We start from the raw sequence: 16,549 nt of genomic DNA on the forward strand, positions 1-16,549 counted from the left end.
CATTTTTATTGTAAATACTGAGATCAGAAAGCATGTGTAACTGCATCATAGAGTGATTACATTGAGGCATTATTACCGGCCAAGATTGATAAATATGCCCAATAAGGATAATTGTTCTCTGTGTCAGCCCTTGTTGAAGGAATACTCACGGCAGTGGTGATCACCGCTCTCATAACTACCATTAAGTTACTCATTGTGACAGGTTTTCAAACCTTGCAAATTTTTTTCTAGTCCCATACCAGTGACATACCCATTTCATGCATCATATGTTGACTTTGAGGGCTATATAATTGTTCTGGAATTAGAACTTGTGCTCCGCATTGTTGTAATAAATCTCTCCTCCATAAATTTATAGGTACAGAAGTTATAATTGGTTGAATAGTCCCAGGTTGTCCATCGGGCCCTTCACAATGCAAAATATAACCACTTTGATATACTTCAGGGGCTTTACCAACTCCAACTATGTTAAATTGAGCAGGTTGAATTGGCCACGTGGACAGTCAGTGCTGTAGAGAAACGATTGAAATGTCTACTTCTGTGTCTACCAAACCTTTAAATTTCTTTCCCTGAATAGTTATTTCACAGGTATGACGTTTATCAGTAATTTGATTTACCCAGTAAGCTGCTTTGCCTTGTTTATTTGTGCTTCCAAATCCTCCTGTTTGTTTAATTTCACTTTTTACCATTCCCACATATGGCACAATCAGGAGCTGTGCTGTTCGCTCTCCTGGCTCTGTTTTCCAGGGAACAGAAGTAGATATAACAATTTGAATTTCCCCATTGTAATCTGAATCAATGACTCCTGTATGTATTTGTACCCCTTTTAAATGTAAACAAGACCTGCCTAGAAGTAATCCTGTCGTCCCCGCTGGCAAGGGTCCACAGACTCCTGTTGGGACCTTTTGCAGGGGTTCCCCAGGCAGAAGGCTCACAGCTTTTGTGCAGCATAAATCTACTGCGGCACTACCGGCTGTGGCGGGGGACAGACATTGTACAGGGGTGAGGGAATGGTCTGAGCTGGAAATGCCCCGGTTTGGAATGGGGCCCAGGACGGGCCCCTCATGGCGTTTCCCGAAATCGGGTTCCCATCGTGACACTGATTAGCCCAGTGTTTTCCTTTTTTACATTTTGGACATATTTCAGACTCAGCAGTTTTCTTTTTTCCCCTATCTGGCAGCCTGACTCGCTGATTTTTTCTACGTTCTTTTTTAGTATGCCCATGCTTCTCACAGTTAAAACAAGCTCCAGGAAGTGGAGTATTTCCTTTATCCACTCAGTACTGCTATTGCCTGTGCTAGCAGAGTAGCCTTATGCAGATTACCTCCGATACCATCACAGGCCTTGATATAATCGACTAAATGTGCTTTCCCGAATTTAAAAGGAAAAGGCTCAAATGTAGCTATAATATTTCCCTGTTGATCTGCGGGGTGTATTCTAACAGGGAACTGCCAAGCCTCTAAATCACCCTCTCATCTAGCTTGCTGAATTCCTGCCTGAATAAAACTAAGAGCGGTTATTCAAGGCGCTGCTCGAACAGTCACTGAGGCAACTACTTTTCGCCCAGTGTCCTCTGGAAAGGAAAGATCTGGAGGGTCAGGCCACTCTTTTTCTTTAACATAATAATGAGGGGATGCAGAAGGGTAGACATGAACCTCTCCCTCCTTTGCCGCTTTAGCTGGCAAACAAACCTGCTCTGTAACCTCTTCTGTTACTTCGTTGTACTCTCCTTCCTCCTCATCATTAGTGTGAAAATGTTCCAAGGTGGAACGAACCAGAGCCCACACTTGTGCCACTGTTACCCTGATGCTTCTGAGCTCCCCTTCTTACTCACCACGGGGTTGGCTTTAAGATTACTTGAGTGTCCTCCAGCTTAGTTCCACGTTCTCCAACCGTCGCTCCGGTGACCCTTCGACCTGGATTCGAGCCCCCGTGATGGACGCCACTTGCCAAGACCAGCTCAGTGCTAACCCAGTGGTGCTAGAGGAATTAAAGGCACACACACAGAAATATAGAGGTGTGGAGTGGGAAATCAGGGGTCTCACAGCCTTCAGAGCTGAGAGCCCCGAACAAAGATTTACCCGCGTATTTATTAACAGCAAGCCAGTCATTAGCATTGTTTCTATGGGTATTAGATTAACTAAAAGTATCCCTTATGGGAAACAAAGGGATGGGCCGAAATAAAGGGATGGGTTGGGCTAGTTATCTGCAGCAGGAGCATGTCCTTAAGGCACAGATTGCTCATGCTATTGTTTGTGGTTTAAGAACGCCTTTAAGCAGTTTTCCGCCCTGGGTGGGCCAGGTGTTTCTTGCCCTCATTCTGGTAAACCCACAACCTTCCAGCGTGGGTGTTATGGCCATCACATGTCACATTGCTGCAGAGATTTTGTTAATGGCCAGTTTTGGAGCCAGTTTAATGGCCAGATTTTGGGAGGCCTGTTCCCAACAGGTTTCTTCCCTCAAAATGGTTAATATAGAATGGGCTTTCCCTGATACATTCTAACGGAGAGGTGGCTTTCTTTTCATATTTTAAAAATTTTTTTGACAATTTAAAAGTTGTATATATGGAGTACAATGTAATGTTTGGATGTATGTATTAAATCAAGCTAATTAACGTATTTATCACCTCACCTACTTTTTATTTTGTGGTGAGAACATTTTAAATCTATTCTTTTAGGAATTTTGAGATATGCAGTACATTATTATTAACTGTGGTCGCCATGCAGTGCAATAGATCACTAAAACTTACTACTCCTGTCCAACTGCAACTTTGTACTCTTTGACTAACATCTCCTCTTTTCCCAATCCCCAACTCCCAACCTCTGGTAAACACCATTCTACTCTCTGCTTCTATGAGTTCAAGATTTTTAGATTCTACATGTAAGTGCCATTATACATTATTTGTCTTTCTGTGCCTGGCTTATTTCACTTCGCGTAATGCCCTCTAGGTTCATTCATGTTGTTGCAAATGACAGAATTTTCTTATTTTTTAAGGCTATGTGTAGTATTCTGTTGTATATATATATACTAGATTTACTATTCATTATCTAGTCATCCATTGATAAACACTAAGGTTGCTTCCGTTATCTTAGCTATTGTGAATAATGCTGCAGTGAACATGGGAGGGCAGATATCTTTCTAATATACTGATTTCAGTTCTTTAAATATATACCCAGTAGTGGAATTGCTGGATCATATGGTAACTCTATTTTTAGTTTTTTGAGGAACCTCTATAATGTTTTCCATAATGGCTGTGCTAATTTACATTCTCACCAATAGTGTGCAGTGGTTCCTTTTTCTCCACATCCTCACCGACACTATCTTTTCTGTTTTCTTTTTGATAATAGCCATTCTAACGGATGTGGGTGATTCTTATGGTATTGATTTGCATTTCCCTGATAAATGGAGATGTTGAGCATTTTTTACATATCTGTTAGCCATTCGTATGTCTTCTTTTGAGAAATGTTTATTCATGCACTTTGCCCATTTTTAAATTTGGTTATTTGTTTTCTTGAAGTTGAGTTGTTTGAATTCCTTGTGTATTTTGGATATTAGTTCCTTATCAGATGTATGGTTTGCAAATATTTAAACTTTTTTCCCCCCAATCTGTGGGTTGTTTCTTCACTCTGTTAATTGTTTCTTTTGCTCTTCAGAAGCTTTTTAATTTGGCATAATCTTATTTGTCTATGTTTGCTTTTGTTGCCTATATTTTTGGGGTTATATCCAAGAAATCATAGCTCAGAACAATGTGATGGAGCTTTCCTCTTGTGTTTTCTTCTAGTAGTTTTACAGTTTCAGGTCTTATATATAAATCTTTAATCCATTTGAGTTGATTTTGTATGTGGTATGAGATAAGGATCTAATTTCAGTCTTCTGCCTGAGGATATCCAGTTTTCCCCCCACCATTTATTGAAGAAACTGTCCTTTCTTCATTGTGTGTTCTTGGCACCTTTGTCAAAAACCAACTGACCATAAATGGGTGGGTTTATTTCTGGAATTCTGTCCTGTTGCATTGGTTGCTGTGTTTGTTTTTATGCCAGTACCATGCTGTTTTGATTACAATTGCTTGGAAATATATTATTTTGAACTCAGGGAGTGTGACCCTTTTAGTTGTTTTTGTTTTTTTTTTTTTTTTTTTTGAGTCAGAGTCTCACTCTGTCTCTCAGGCTGTTAGTGCAGTGGTGTGATCTCAGCTCACTGCAAACTCTGCCTCCTGGATTTAAGCAATTCTCATGCCTCAGCCTCCCTAGTAGCTGGGACCACAGACACATGCCACCACGCCTGGCTAATTTTTTGTCTTTTTAGTAGAGATGGGGTTTCACCATGTTGGCCAGGCAGGTCTTGAACTCCTGACCTCAAGTGATCCTCCTGCCTTGGCCTCCCAAAGTGTTAGAATTACAGCCATGAGCCACCATGTCTGGCCACTTTCTTCTTTTTGCTCAAGATTGCCTCGACTATTCAGAGTATTTTGTGGTCCCATACAAATTTTAGTACTGTATTTTCTATTTCTGTGAAAAATGATGCCAGATAAATGCAGACTTTTGTTTAAATGTCTCCAAATTTTGGCAAACACATATTGAACACTTAACTGTGTGTAAACCAAGGATTGTGAATGTACGCTATGAATAAGACATGGTCTCTATGCAGAGGAAGTTTAAATTGAAGCATGTACCACTGTTTAGTATTAATTTGCTTTTATATCGTATACCTGTATATTTTAAAATAGCAGTAGTTTGCTTGATCTTTAGTCAAAACCCTCGACATGTGAAGTTGAAGAGTTCCTAGAAAACTTTGCTTTCCCCTGGTTTCAAGGTTCCCACTGATTCCAATTCGATCTTTTTTCACAGTTTTCTCATGTTTTCAAGCAGTCCTCATCTTAATCTTAACAAGTCATCTAACTTTATGGAGTTTTCTCATGCCCCTTGAAAGCCATATTGTGACTTTTAATGTTCCAAATTTGACTGACCTTTCATTTACTCTTTGCAATCTGATGATATATCCTTTCCAAGATGACACCTTCCTAGAGTAACAGTAATTAATATATTTATATTTTTAATCTTTGCCTTATTTGCAAATTTAATATCTGAAACCACTCTCTAGGATATTATTGAAGAAAAACAAACATTAAATATTCACCTCCTCAGTATATATCTAAACTTATCCCTAATTTATAATGTTGATTGAACTTTTGGTAATATTGTGTGTATAGGTGTATGTATCCTCCATTACATACACAAATTTGCAGTGTGATGATGTTATAAGACAGTCATATTATAGTTTTTACCTCATAATCATCTTTTTCTTAAAGTTATTACTAATATTTGGTGGATTTTTAAATATATGTATGCTATTTCAAAAATCTTTTAGAATAAATAAGTAAAAGTACATAAACAAATAGCTCTGACCTTGAAAAAAAAAAACAATTCTTTAAACCAACTGATATCTTCATTTTGTCATTTATAGAATCCAGTTTTTAAAAACTATTTATAATCTTATATTTTCTCAAAATTACATTATAAGTAATTATCTTTTTATTTTATAAAAGCAAAAATGAACCAAATGAAACAATGAAGTTCTTAGATGCTTTTCTATTTCCACAGGTTGCTATCACATACAAAGTAAGAAATATTATATGTATTGTATCTGTTCCTTTCATTTATCTTTATATATACTGGGTTTCTCTTTTGGTTTTATGCCATGTTTATATTTGATATGTAAGCCTGATTTTTTTTTTTCCAACAATAGTAAATGTTATGGGAGACTGATATAATTAGGCCAACTTTATTATTTTAATATGGATACAAATGTGGAAGTCGGGGCATTGCATATTTTTAAATATGTTTTGAAATAACTTCCTTGTTTATTTTGCTTTAGTTTTTACCAGATTCGTGCTTCTATGAAAATTCCATCAAGAATTCCCCACAGAGTAGAAGCTAGTTTGTTGCATGCAACAGGTAAGCCAAAGAATACATTCAAATTTAAAAAGTAATCTGAATGGTCAATAACTTTTAATAAATTTTTTTCATTACAGATATAAGATACCAAATAACATCATTATGATAACCATTGTAAGAAATATATTTTGGGCCTCAGTGAAACAGATTTGATTACAGATACTCTGTCTCCTTCTTAGATTTCTTACAATGAGCACATCAAAGAATGTATATTAAAGTTTCGTGAAAACAAACGTAGGATTGGTATCCATTATATCATATAAGATGCAATCTAAAAAGATACGCAGTAAATGGGAACATATAATTTGACTTATGATTATAAAGGTGTTTTATGATAAAGTTTTATGGTATGCATTTTGAGGACATTTTTTAAACCAATTTTTTTTTTCTGGATTAGGTTCTCTATTTATGAAACAGAGCCAAAAGGCAATGTAGGAAGGTATGAAATAGACATGTTACAGCAGCTTTGTTAGTTACTCATATTCTAAGGAGAGACACCAGCATTAAAGGGGTTAAGTTAAAACTGGTGGCCCTGACATAATTAGTGGTCATTTTTCAGCTTTCCCAATGCAATATATGCTGTTTCATTACATATAGTTAGAAAATGAACCAGTTAATGAAACATTCTAAAGAGTTATTATGTAAGCCTAATATGAATTACTAGTTTTTAAAGCACCATAAAAATAATAAAATACACCTAACACTAGAGCTATGCTGAGCATAATTCAGTCCATTTTGAAATTTTAAAAAACTTGTTGGGTATTTGAAGTGTTTAGGATTATCTTTTTATCATGCTATGGATACTAAAATGTTGGTTAATGTTAAATTTTTTATTTTTATTTTTTATTATTATACTTTAAGTTCTAGGATACATGTGCACAACATGCAGGTTTGTTTGCATATGTATACATGTGCCATGTTCGTTTGCTGCACCCATTAATTCATCATTTACATTAGGTGTTTCTCCTAATGCTATTCCTCCCCCATCCCCCCACCCCACAACAGGCCCCAGTGTGTGATGTTCCCCGCCCTGTGTCCAAGTGTTCTCATTGTTCAGTTCCCACCTATGAGTGAGAACATGCGGTGTTTGGTTTTCTGTCCTTGCAATAGTTTGCTGAGAATGATGGTTTCCAGCTTCATCCATGTCCCTACAAAGGACATTAACTCATCCATTTTTATGGCTGCATAGTATTCCATGGTGTATATGTGCCACATTTTCTTAATCCAGTCTATCATTGATGTTCATTTGGGTTGGTTCCAAGTCTTTGCTATTGTGAATAGTGCCGCAATAAACATACGTGTGCATGTGTCTTTAGTAGCATGATTTATAATCCTTTGGGTATATACCCAGTAATGAGATCGCTGGGTCAAACGATATTTCTAGTTCTAGATCCTTGAGGAATCACCACAGTGTCCTCCATAATGGTTGAACTAATTTACACTCCCACCAACAGTGTAAAAAGTGTTCCTGTTTCTCCACATCCTCTCTAGCACCTGTTGTTCCCTGACTTTTTAATGATCACCATTCTAACTGGTGTGACTCATTGTGGTTTTGATTTGCATTTTTCTGATGACCAGTGATGATGAGCATTTTTTCATGTGTCTGTTGACTGCATAAATGTCTTCTTTTGAAAAGTGTCTGTTCATATCCTTTGCCCACTTTTTGATGGGGTTGTTTGATTTTTTTCTTGTAAATTTGTTTAAGTTCTTTGTAGATTCTGGATATTAGCCCTTTGTCAGATGGGTAGATTGCAAGAATATTCTCCCATTCTGTAGGTTGCCTGTTCACTCTGATGGCAGTTTCTTTTGCTGTGCAGAAGCTCTTTAGTTTAGTTAGATCCCATTTGTCAATTTTGGCTTTTGTTGCCATTGCTTTTGGTGTTTTAGTCATGAAGTCCTTGCCCATGCCCATGTCCTGAATGGTATTGCCTAGGTTTTCTTCTAGGATTTGTATGGTTTTAGATATAACATTTAAGTCTTTAATCCATCTTGAATTAATTTTCATATAAGGTGTAAGGAAGGGGTCCAGTTTCAGCTTTCTACATATGGCTAGCCAGTTTTCCCAGCACCATTTATTAAATAGGGAATCCTTTCCCCATTTGTTGTTTTTGTCAGGTTTGTCAGAGATCAGATGGTTGTAGATGTGTAGTGTTACTTCTGAGGCCTCTGTTCAGTTCCATTGGTCTATCTCTCTCTTTTGGTACCAGTGCCATGCTGTTTTGGTACCAGTACCATGCTGTTTTGGTTACTGTAGCCTTGTAGTATAGTTTGAAGACAGGTAGCATGACATCTCCAGCTTTGTTCTTTTTGCTCAGGATTGTCTTGGCAATGCAGACTCTTTTTTGGTTCCATATGAATTTTAAAGTAGTTTTTTCCAATTCTGTGAAGAAAGTCATTGTTAGCTTGATGGGGATGGCATTGAATCTATAAATTACCTTGGGCAGTATGGCCATTTTCACAATATTGATTCTTCCTGTCCACGAGCATGGAATGTTTTCCATTTGTTTGTGTCCTCTTTTATTTAGTTGAGCAGTGGTTTGTAGTTCTCCTTGAAGAGGTCCTCCACATCCCTTGAAAGTTGGATTCATAGGTATTTTATTCTCTTTGAAGCAATTGTGAATGGGAGTTCACTCATGATTTGGCTCTCTGTCTGTTATTGGTGTATAGGAATGCTTGTGATTTTTGCACATTGATTTCGTATCCTGAGACTAATGTTAAATTTTAATGAATTATACATAGTGTAGAGTTTATCTTCCTGAAGACTATTAAAATGCTCACAGAGGTCTGTTGCTTATGACAAATACACACACACACACACACACGTATATATACATGTGTATGTGTGTGTATATGTATATATATTTTGTATATTCATTCATCTTAAAATGAAAAAGAATTTATTCTTCGCTTGGCATACATGTCAATGTATATATTATTGCCATAATAGATCATCTTTTGTAAGTCTACTTTCACGAAACATAGAGGTAATAAAACAAGGTGACATGACATGACAGATTTGGTGTACTCTTTTGAACATCCTTGAATCTAGTAGACTAGATTTCTAGCTCAGTTTTTTCTCCTGAAGTTGCCAGTTGAGAAAATCTTCAGATTTTAGTTTGTGAGATATCTTTCAAGATGGCAAGATACTTGACATATATTCCACAAGGTTAAATAGTCTAACCACTTTTAAGTAATACATTTTAAAGATATGTTTGTTCCTTATTATTAAAGTTTCGAGAGAAATAATGTCAAACCTATGAATATTAATTCATTTTTTTTGAAGCGGAGTCTTGCCCTGTAGCCAGGCTGGAGTGCAGTGGTGCGATCTTGGCTCACTGCAACCTCCGCCTGCCGGGTTCAAGCAATTCTCTTGTCTCAGCCTCCCAAGTAGCTGGGACTACAGGCGTGCACCACCACACCCAGCTAATTTTTGTATTTTTAGTAGAGATGGGGTTTCACCATGTTGGCCAGGATGGTCACGATCTCTTGACCTTGTGGTCCACCCGCCTCGGCCGCGCCCAACCTGAATATTAATTCTTGACCACTAAAGTTGTCCTTGTATAATTCTCAGCAAATGATTGATTCAAATACCCAAAAGGAAGTATGCTAGAAGAAAACATTTGCTGATTTCTTAATTTCAGTTACTATATAGTCTTACTTGTATCAAACCCAACTATCTCCTTGTTATGTCAGGCATGATTTCTCCATTCTTTCATTATTCCTTTTCTGAAACAATAGATTTAGAAGTTCTTTACATTTACAAATGAAACATTTTAAATCATTGAGTTAATCATTAATCATTTAGCATTTCTCTGTATCATACAGAGAATTGTTTCTACTTTGTTTTTCGCAGATTCCAAATAATTACCTCAGAGGACTGGAAATTTTAACTGTGCTTGGTTATTACAAATCAATTCCAAGAAAGATTTTGAATGTCAGAATTATTCTTTGGGAATAATGACTAGTGGACAAAAGTATCATTTGAAAATAAAATCATATTGGTTAGATTTTTAGGTTGGTGTAAAGGATATAATTAAGTGTCACAATATTTAATTTGGTTGATGTGTTTCATTAAAGACTATTTTCTTCATAATGTTAACTTACTCCTCAAGTGACTTCCTCTTTTAGTAGTAAGTTACCTTGCCCTAACTTTATGGAAATATTTCTCTACCTCTGCTTATTGACTTGTGAGCTCAGGATAAGGAAGGGCATCAGAAATAAATTGTGAAAAGATTTAACAGTAACCCCTGATTACTCTTCCTGGTCCAGTGGCCCTTGAGTGACTGTGCTTGCTGCTACTTGTATTACAGTTCAGTCAGGAGCACCCTTTTCAGGCATGGTAGTGGCATTATCTTGGTTAACAATAGTTTAGAGTTATGACTCTGGGCAGGAACCTCAGAATCTATTCATTGCAGTGATCTAAAGTCAGGTGTGTCATTCAGCAACTTCTGGACCTTTAAGAACACTTTTTATCCTGATAACTCAGAGTGGATGCTGTGTTTTAAAGAACACAGATGTACTTTATGGCAACAAGGAAATGTCCTTTCTGTGTTTTCATAGCATGTCACATCTTACAGATGTTTTTCCAAGGCTTTTTGAGTGTTTTGTCTTTAGTAATTTATGAGCTAAATATATGACTGATACATTTTCTGTCAGTGACTATTTACTGCAGCAACTGAGCTTTCAAATCTAGTGAGTGTTCATTAATTATTATATTTGATAGTGACAGGGTGGTGCTACAGACTCAGTCAAGATTCTTTCCGTACGTAGTTTCAGGGCACGAAATCATTCAGCCTTTATTAGGTTACACCTAATCTGTGCATTAACAATGTGAATATTGTGATATTTGTATTTAGCCTCATCTTATACAAGAAACGTCTTCCATCTGACATTTTATTTTCCAAATGAGTATGTTTGTTCAACATTGTCAGTTTTACCTTTACTCACCAGAAAAGTGGACATTTTATAGCTGCTCAGTCCCTTCTTTGTCTTTTGAGAGAAAAAAAATTCTAGGAAAGATAAAAATGAATTTATTTTATGGACAACCCTATTTGAACCAAGTTCCTTGATCACTATTCTTCATCAACTAAATACTGGTTGGAAAGGATTTATCTTCTATAAAAATTAACGGAAGTTATAATTCAATCTCTAGGTCATTGGTATGGCAGAAATATTACATATAATTAATGTTATTTACAAAGTAATGTTATTTTGACATGACAAACTGTGTCAGAAATGCCCAAATAGAGTACCTTCTCTTAGTCTTTTCCTGGGTACTTAATTTTTTTTTCTTAGTTATGTCTAGATTTAATCATTGCTGCTGCCAACTAAGTTTCTAGGTTCTGATACGATCAGTTGCATATAATAGACTATGAAATGTAGTGATCTGATAGTTTACTAGTATATTTAAAGGAAATATCTTTTAAAAATAAATAGTTTGTGGCAGACACCAGTCTATAAAAGGGAAGCCTGAGTTTGAAAATGATAGGCTTCCATATTATATAATATGTGAAAATCTCACATATGTGAAAATATTATCTCTGTGTATTTTTTAATAGCATTATACCAGAAGTTTTTAGAAGATTATATACTTTTAGTTAAATGATAGCAGCCAAAATAGCAAGCACAAGAACCAAATTTTGGACAGAAGAAGAAAGAAATACATAAAATCTCTTTCACCCTTTTTTCTCATTCTCTTTCAAAATAGCAAATTTTACCTGTCATGTCTGAAATGTGCTAACAAATATGACTTCTCAAGATCTTTCATATTTCAAATATTATATCAATGTATTTTATTTTTAATTCTCTAATTTATGATAACTTGTTTTTCTTGTTTGTGGTTTGCAAAGGTATGTGCAAAGCCTTTCCAATAAAGTGGCTCTGAACAAATTGTGAGACATGCTGTTTTTCTCCTGCCTGACACTATTCCCAACATGATTACCTTGTATGTATAGGTTGTTTTCCATAGCTTTTGAATGTTGTTTCATCCTCTGGGCACCTGTGGTAAGGTAAATCTGGTAAAGTATCAAGTATTTCCTGCCAGTTTACCCCAGAATAGCCTCTATCTTATTAAATGTTAAATTAATATGAATATCATAGAGGATAGTGATTGATGGGATGTGGTGACTTATGACATGCGTCTCACAAGTGTTAGTTTGAAACAAAATAATGTTCTTCTGTCTAGATGCATTTCATCCCCAGCAATCTGAAAAAACAAGGCAAAGAAGGCTGCCAACTTATTACAATCTTTGAGATATTGTTTCTGCCTTGTATATCCTTCTCTCAAAATTTCATTTTTCAGTAGTACTAACGAGTTCTTACAGTGTGTATCTTTTCACTATTAGTAAATTATTAAGGAAAGTTATCCTTTTCTGCCTCAAGAAATTGCTCCCATGTATTTAACTGACTTTTAATAAATACATATATTGATTCCTAGTCTTATCCTTGAACATAAATAGCTTTATATAGGATGATTTTCTTTTATCTTTTGTGTTAATTTTTTACCTCTGTTCCTTAAAAATTCATTTTTTCTTTTAAGGGCTTGGATTTTTCTCTATGCTTTTTATTACCTGCTCTATTTTTCTTTTAACTTTGATTCGTACTTTCATCTTAATACCTTTTCCTTCCAGCGCTAAATTTTACCATAATTCGTATACCTTCTGTATATTTTGAGAAAACTTTTAGGAAAAATAGTTTAAAATAATGATTTCTGTCTGTGAGTTACAGTGGAGCAGGTTGAGTGGGATGGGAATTAGATAGTATTATACAGCTTATTGCCATACATTTAAATTATTTCCAGCACAAGATTATGCTGACAGTGAGAGGTTCGAGTCAGGAAATATCTGTCATCTGCAATAACATCAGTCATGAAAGACAATGAGTATTTATAGAACTGTTGAAAATTGATTGGTAAGAAAAGCATTCATAGACTTTTACAACAGAGAAGTCATTGCTGGTTTTAGGAATCTGGCTCCAGTTTGAAATGTTATGCAGTTTTCATAAAAAGTTTAAATAATGACATCCTAGTAATGATAGTATTATTAAGATTAAATGTATTTTGTTTAGTTTGCTTTTTAATATTCATCCATCTTTTTTTCTGGAAAAAAATTTTTTATCAAAATAATATACAGCATATGGTTAAAAGATCAATTAGTCACCAGGCGCAGAGGCTCATGCCTGTAATCACAGCACTTTGGAAGGCTGAAGCGGGCAGATTACGAGGTCAGGAGTTCGAGACAAGCCTGACCAACATCGTGAAACCCCGTCTCTATGACAAATGCAAAAAAAATTAGCCAGGCGTGGTGGCGGGTGCCTGTAATTCCCACTACTTGGGAGGCTGAGGCAGGAGAATCGCTTGAAGCTGGGAGGTGGAGGTTGCAGTGAGCCAAGATCGCATCACTGCACTCCAGCCTGGGGTCAGTGTGAGACTCCGTCTCAACAACAACAACAACAAAGATCAATTAGCCCAGAAAGACTTGTAGTAAAAACTATAGCTTGTTTTCTAGATGTAACAACTTTTACCCGTGTCTCTAGTCCTTATGGTTACCTCCATATGGACATTGTCAATGGACTTCCTGTTATAATAAAAAAGACTATTTATCTTATTTACACCATTTCCTCGTTCCCTCTCCCCCAACCTTTTAAAAGAGTTACTGTTATTCTCATATGTGTTTCTGACCAGTCTCTGTAGCTTCAAACAGTATATTTAAAGCTCCATTTTCTACTTCAGTGATCATGACAGACTCCTTATTTTGAAATAAGGATATAAACAGTCCCACCATTTTTTTCTTCTCAAATTTTCTCTCTTTCTACCTTCCAACCTCTGTTGGAATTATCAAGGTTGCTGACATTCATATCCTGTTTTGTAACTAGTTAAATCTTTTGTCCTTTGTCTATTGGTTGATTCTAAAGGTTGAAAACAAGTATTTGCACTTTGGTGGTAACACAAGAAGGAAAGGGTTTCTAGAATCGAAATGACTATCCAACATAAAGAAGGAAGATCATAAGTGTCCAGTAAGACAATTAAGGCAGGTCTAGTTACTTTGGTATTGATGTGGATCACTGTTAGATAGCTAGCTAAGAATATTTTTCTGAAAACCGATAAAACCATTTATGAAATGGGAAACATGAACTAGTGTGACCAAGAGCAAGAAGGAAGAATTTAAGAAAAGAAGAGATAGATAGAAGATTTATCTATCGATCGATCTATCTATCTATCTATCTATCTAGATATCTATTAGATATATCTAGATAGATAGCTAGCTATCTTTTTTTTTTTTTTTTTAAGTAGACTCTCACAATGGTGGGATCTCGGCTCACTGCAACCTCCGCCTCCTGGACTCAAGAAATTCTCCTGCCTCAGCCTCCCGAGTAGCTGGGATTACAGGCACGCACCACCACGCCTGACTGATTTTTGTATTTTTAGTAAAGACGGGGTTTCATCAGGTTGGCCAGGCTGGTCTCAAACTCCTCACCTCAAGTGATCCGCTGCCTCAGCCTCCCAAAGTGCTGGGATTACAGGTGTAAGCCACCGTGCCAAGCCTATAGTTAGATAAATCTTAATGTAGTTTAGAAACTGTTAATTCAGAGATGCTGCTCTGATGTAGTTAACAAAATAGTGACTTGGAATCAGGAGTCTGTCTTCCTACTGTGCTACCTGGGAAAACTCACTTAACCTCCTTGAGCTTCAGTTTCTCCTCTGTGCAGTGTATTACCTGCTACACAGGGTTATTGTGCATTAAATAACTGAAAGTACTTAGACTGTAAAGGGCTGTATACCTTTTATGTTATATACCTCAATATGTTAAATATTGAGTTCTAGAGATATAAGGAATAATGGAAAACAGTCATGTTTTGACTCATTATGCTATGAACCATTTTATGTAGAGAACTGAAACATAATTTTTCTGTGTTATGTATGATTTCTATTATATAGCAAGTAATGAAGTGCATAGGATAACATTTCATGTTAATAAGTATAATTTTAAAATTTCATATTTTTCTGAAAACCAATAAAACTATTTATGAGATAGGAAACATGAACTAGTATGACCAAGAGCAAGAAGGAAGAACTGAAGAGAAGAAGAGAACTCCCGAAAGATCCCTAAATTTATATAATACATCATGGAAATCTAGGTACCTGAGACTGCATTTCTATTCTTATAAAGCTAGCTTCCTCTGTGGAATGTGTTTTAATTTGGGCATAACTAGTTTCAAATCTTGTTCTGCCACTCACTAGCTATTTGGTCTTAAGCAAATTATTCCATTTATTTGAGTCTTTCTTTCCTTATCAGTGTAATAGATATAATCCTTCTCACAGTGTGTATGTAAAAATTAAGTTAGAAAATTGTGTAAAGAGATCTAGTACCATGCTCAGTAAATATCTTTTCCCTGTGTCTTGCCCTCCCTTTCTGTCCTAAATTGCCCCAGTAGTTAAAATGCTGAAATAAGGTGGACTCTAGGATCTCAGAACCAGCTTGATATAAGGAAAAACAGTCTAAGAAAAAGCCATTTATATGTAATTTCCTTCTTAGTTTTCAAGAATTCACTCTACGTGTAGACAGGTTAGTTGAATGATATGGTTTAACTTTTTTTATAGCTCCTTTCCATCTTTTCTCTCCAATGAGATAGCTGTTCCTTACTAGTGTTGGAGTTCTGTGGTGTATATGAGAGAACACATATGTTTGAAATAGTTTATCAGTGTGACATTGACGGCCAAGCACAGGCTGTGGCACAAACAGCTGTGGCATTTGATTTCTGGGCAGATTATCAGAACCTTGGTGTCTGTAAAATGTATATATTAATCCCTACAATATAAGGTTGCCAAAATGATTAATAATGATTTCCATAAAGCACAGTGCCCAGCACACAGTATTTAGTAGCCAGTATTAGTACTAATAAGACTGAAATGGAGGGAAAAAGGGAAATTTCACAAAAATTCAAATGATAATGTGTGGGGAAGGTCTTAATAAAAAAAAGTTCTCCATTTTGATAGAAGCTTTACAACTAGATAAGCATTTAGACTTACAAGAAATCAGCCCAGGTTGGTTAAAAAAAAAAATGCAGCTATTGGTATTTGACCAGGTTTTTTCTAAGGCCACTTCTCTGTCTTGGATAATATTCTTTGTGTGTGTATATATGTATTTCATTTTTCTTCTTATATGCTACTACCCAGCTTTTAGGTAGGTGATAGCAGTTTCAAAAAGTTAACATCAAGGAGAAAGGAAGGCTGGAAATAAGGGCTAGTTATAAAAGTAAGGAAAGATTGTCCCAGTTACTTTATTTTGGCAGTGGTTAATTAGCTATTTGGAATAAAGCTTCAAATATTCTGAAGTGCTGTTAGCAGAACCATATCTTTCTCCTCTATTAGTTGTCTCCTTAAGCTTTGCTCAGCCACCAGCTTTTCAGGGCCTTCCTTTGAGAGCCACTGAAATGTTGGGATAGTTCTGCTGTGTTAGGATTTTTTATGATTTGATCCTATCCTACATGTCGAATTTTGTTTCCCACCATTCTTGTGGATTCCATGGAACTACTTTCAGTTTCTCAAGTTTGATGGGTTCTATTTGCTCATATTTTGTGCATGCTCTCCTCTTCTCTCC

General features: G+C 36.0%; 1 protein-coding gene across 36 annotated transcripts in view; it reads left to right on the top strand.

The window, feature by feature from the left end:
• FAM135A (family with sequence similarity 135 member A) overlaps nt 1–16,549 on the top strand; it is a 147,553-nt gene that overhangs the window by 33,011 nt on the left and 97,993 nt on the right. For 35 of the 36 annotated variants that reach the window (XR_010158062.1, XM_016955771.4, XM_054686011.2 and 32 more), the window contains one exon: nt 5,872–5,951. Coding sequence is in view for 30 of the 36 variants with exons in the window: in XM_016955771.4 (XP_016811260.1) it covers nt 5,872–5,951 (80 nt within the window). In the remaining 6 variants the exon portion in view is untranslated. Of the gene's footprint in view, nt 1–5,871; nt 5,952–16,549 lie in introns of those variants that run through there. The other variant, XM_054686009.2, reaches the window with a different exon arrangement.

This window comes from Pan troglodytes, chromosome 5, assembly GCF_028858775.2.
Source record: "Pan troglodytes isolate AG18354 chromosome 5, NHGRI_mPanTro3-v2.0_pri, whole genome shotgun sequence".
Classification (NCBI taxonomy): Eukaryota; Metazoa; Chordata; class Mammalia; order Primates; family Hominidae; genus Pan; species Pan troglodytes.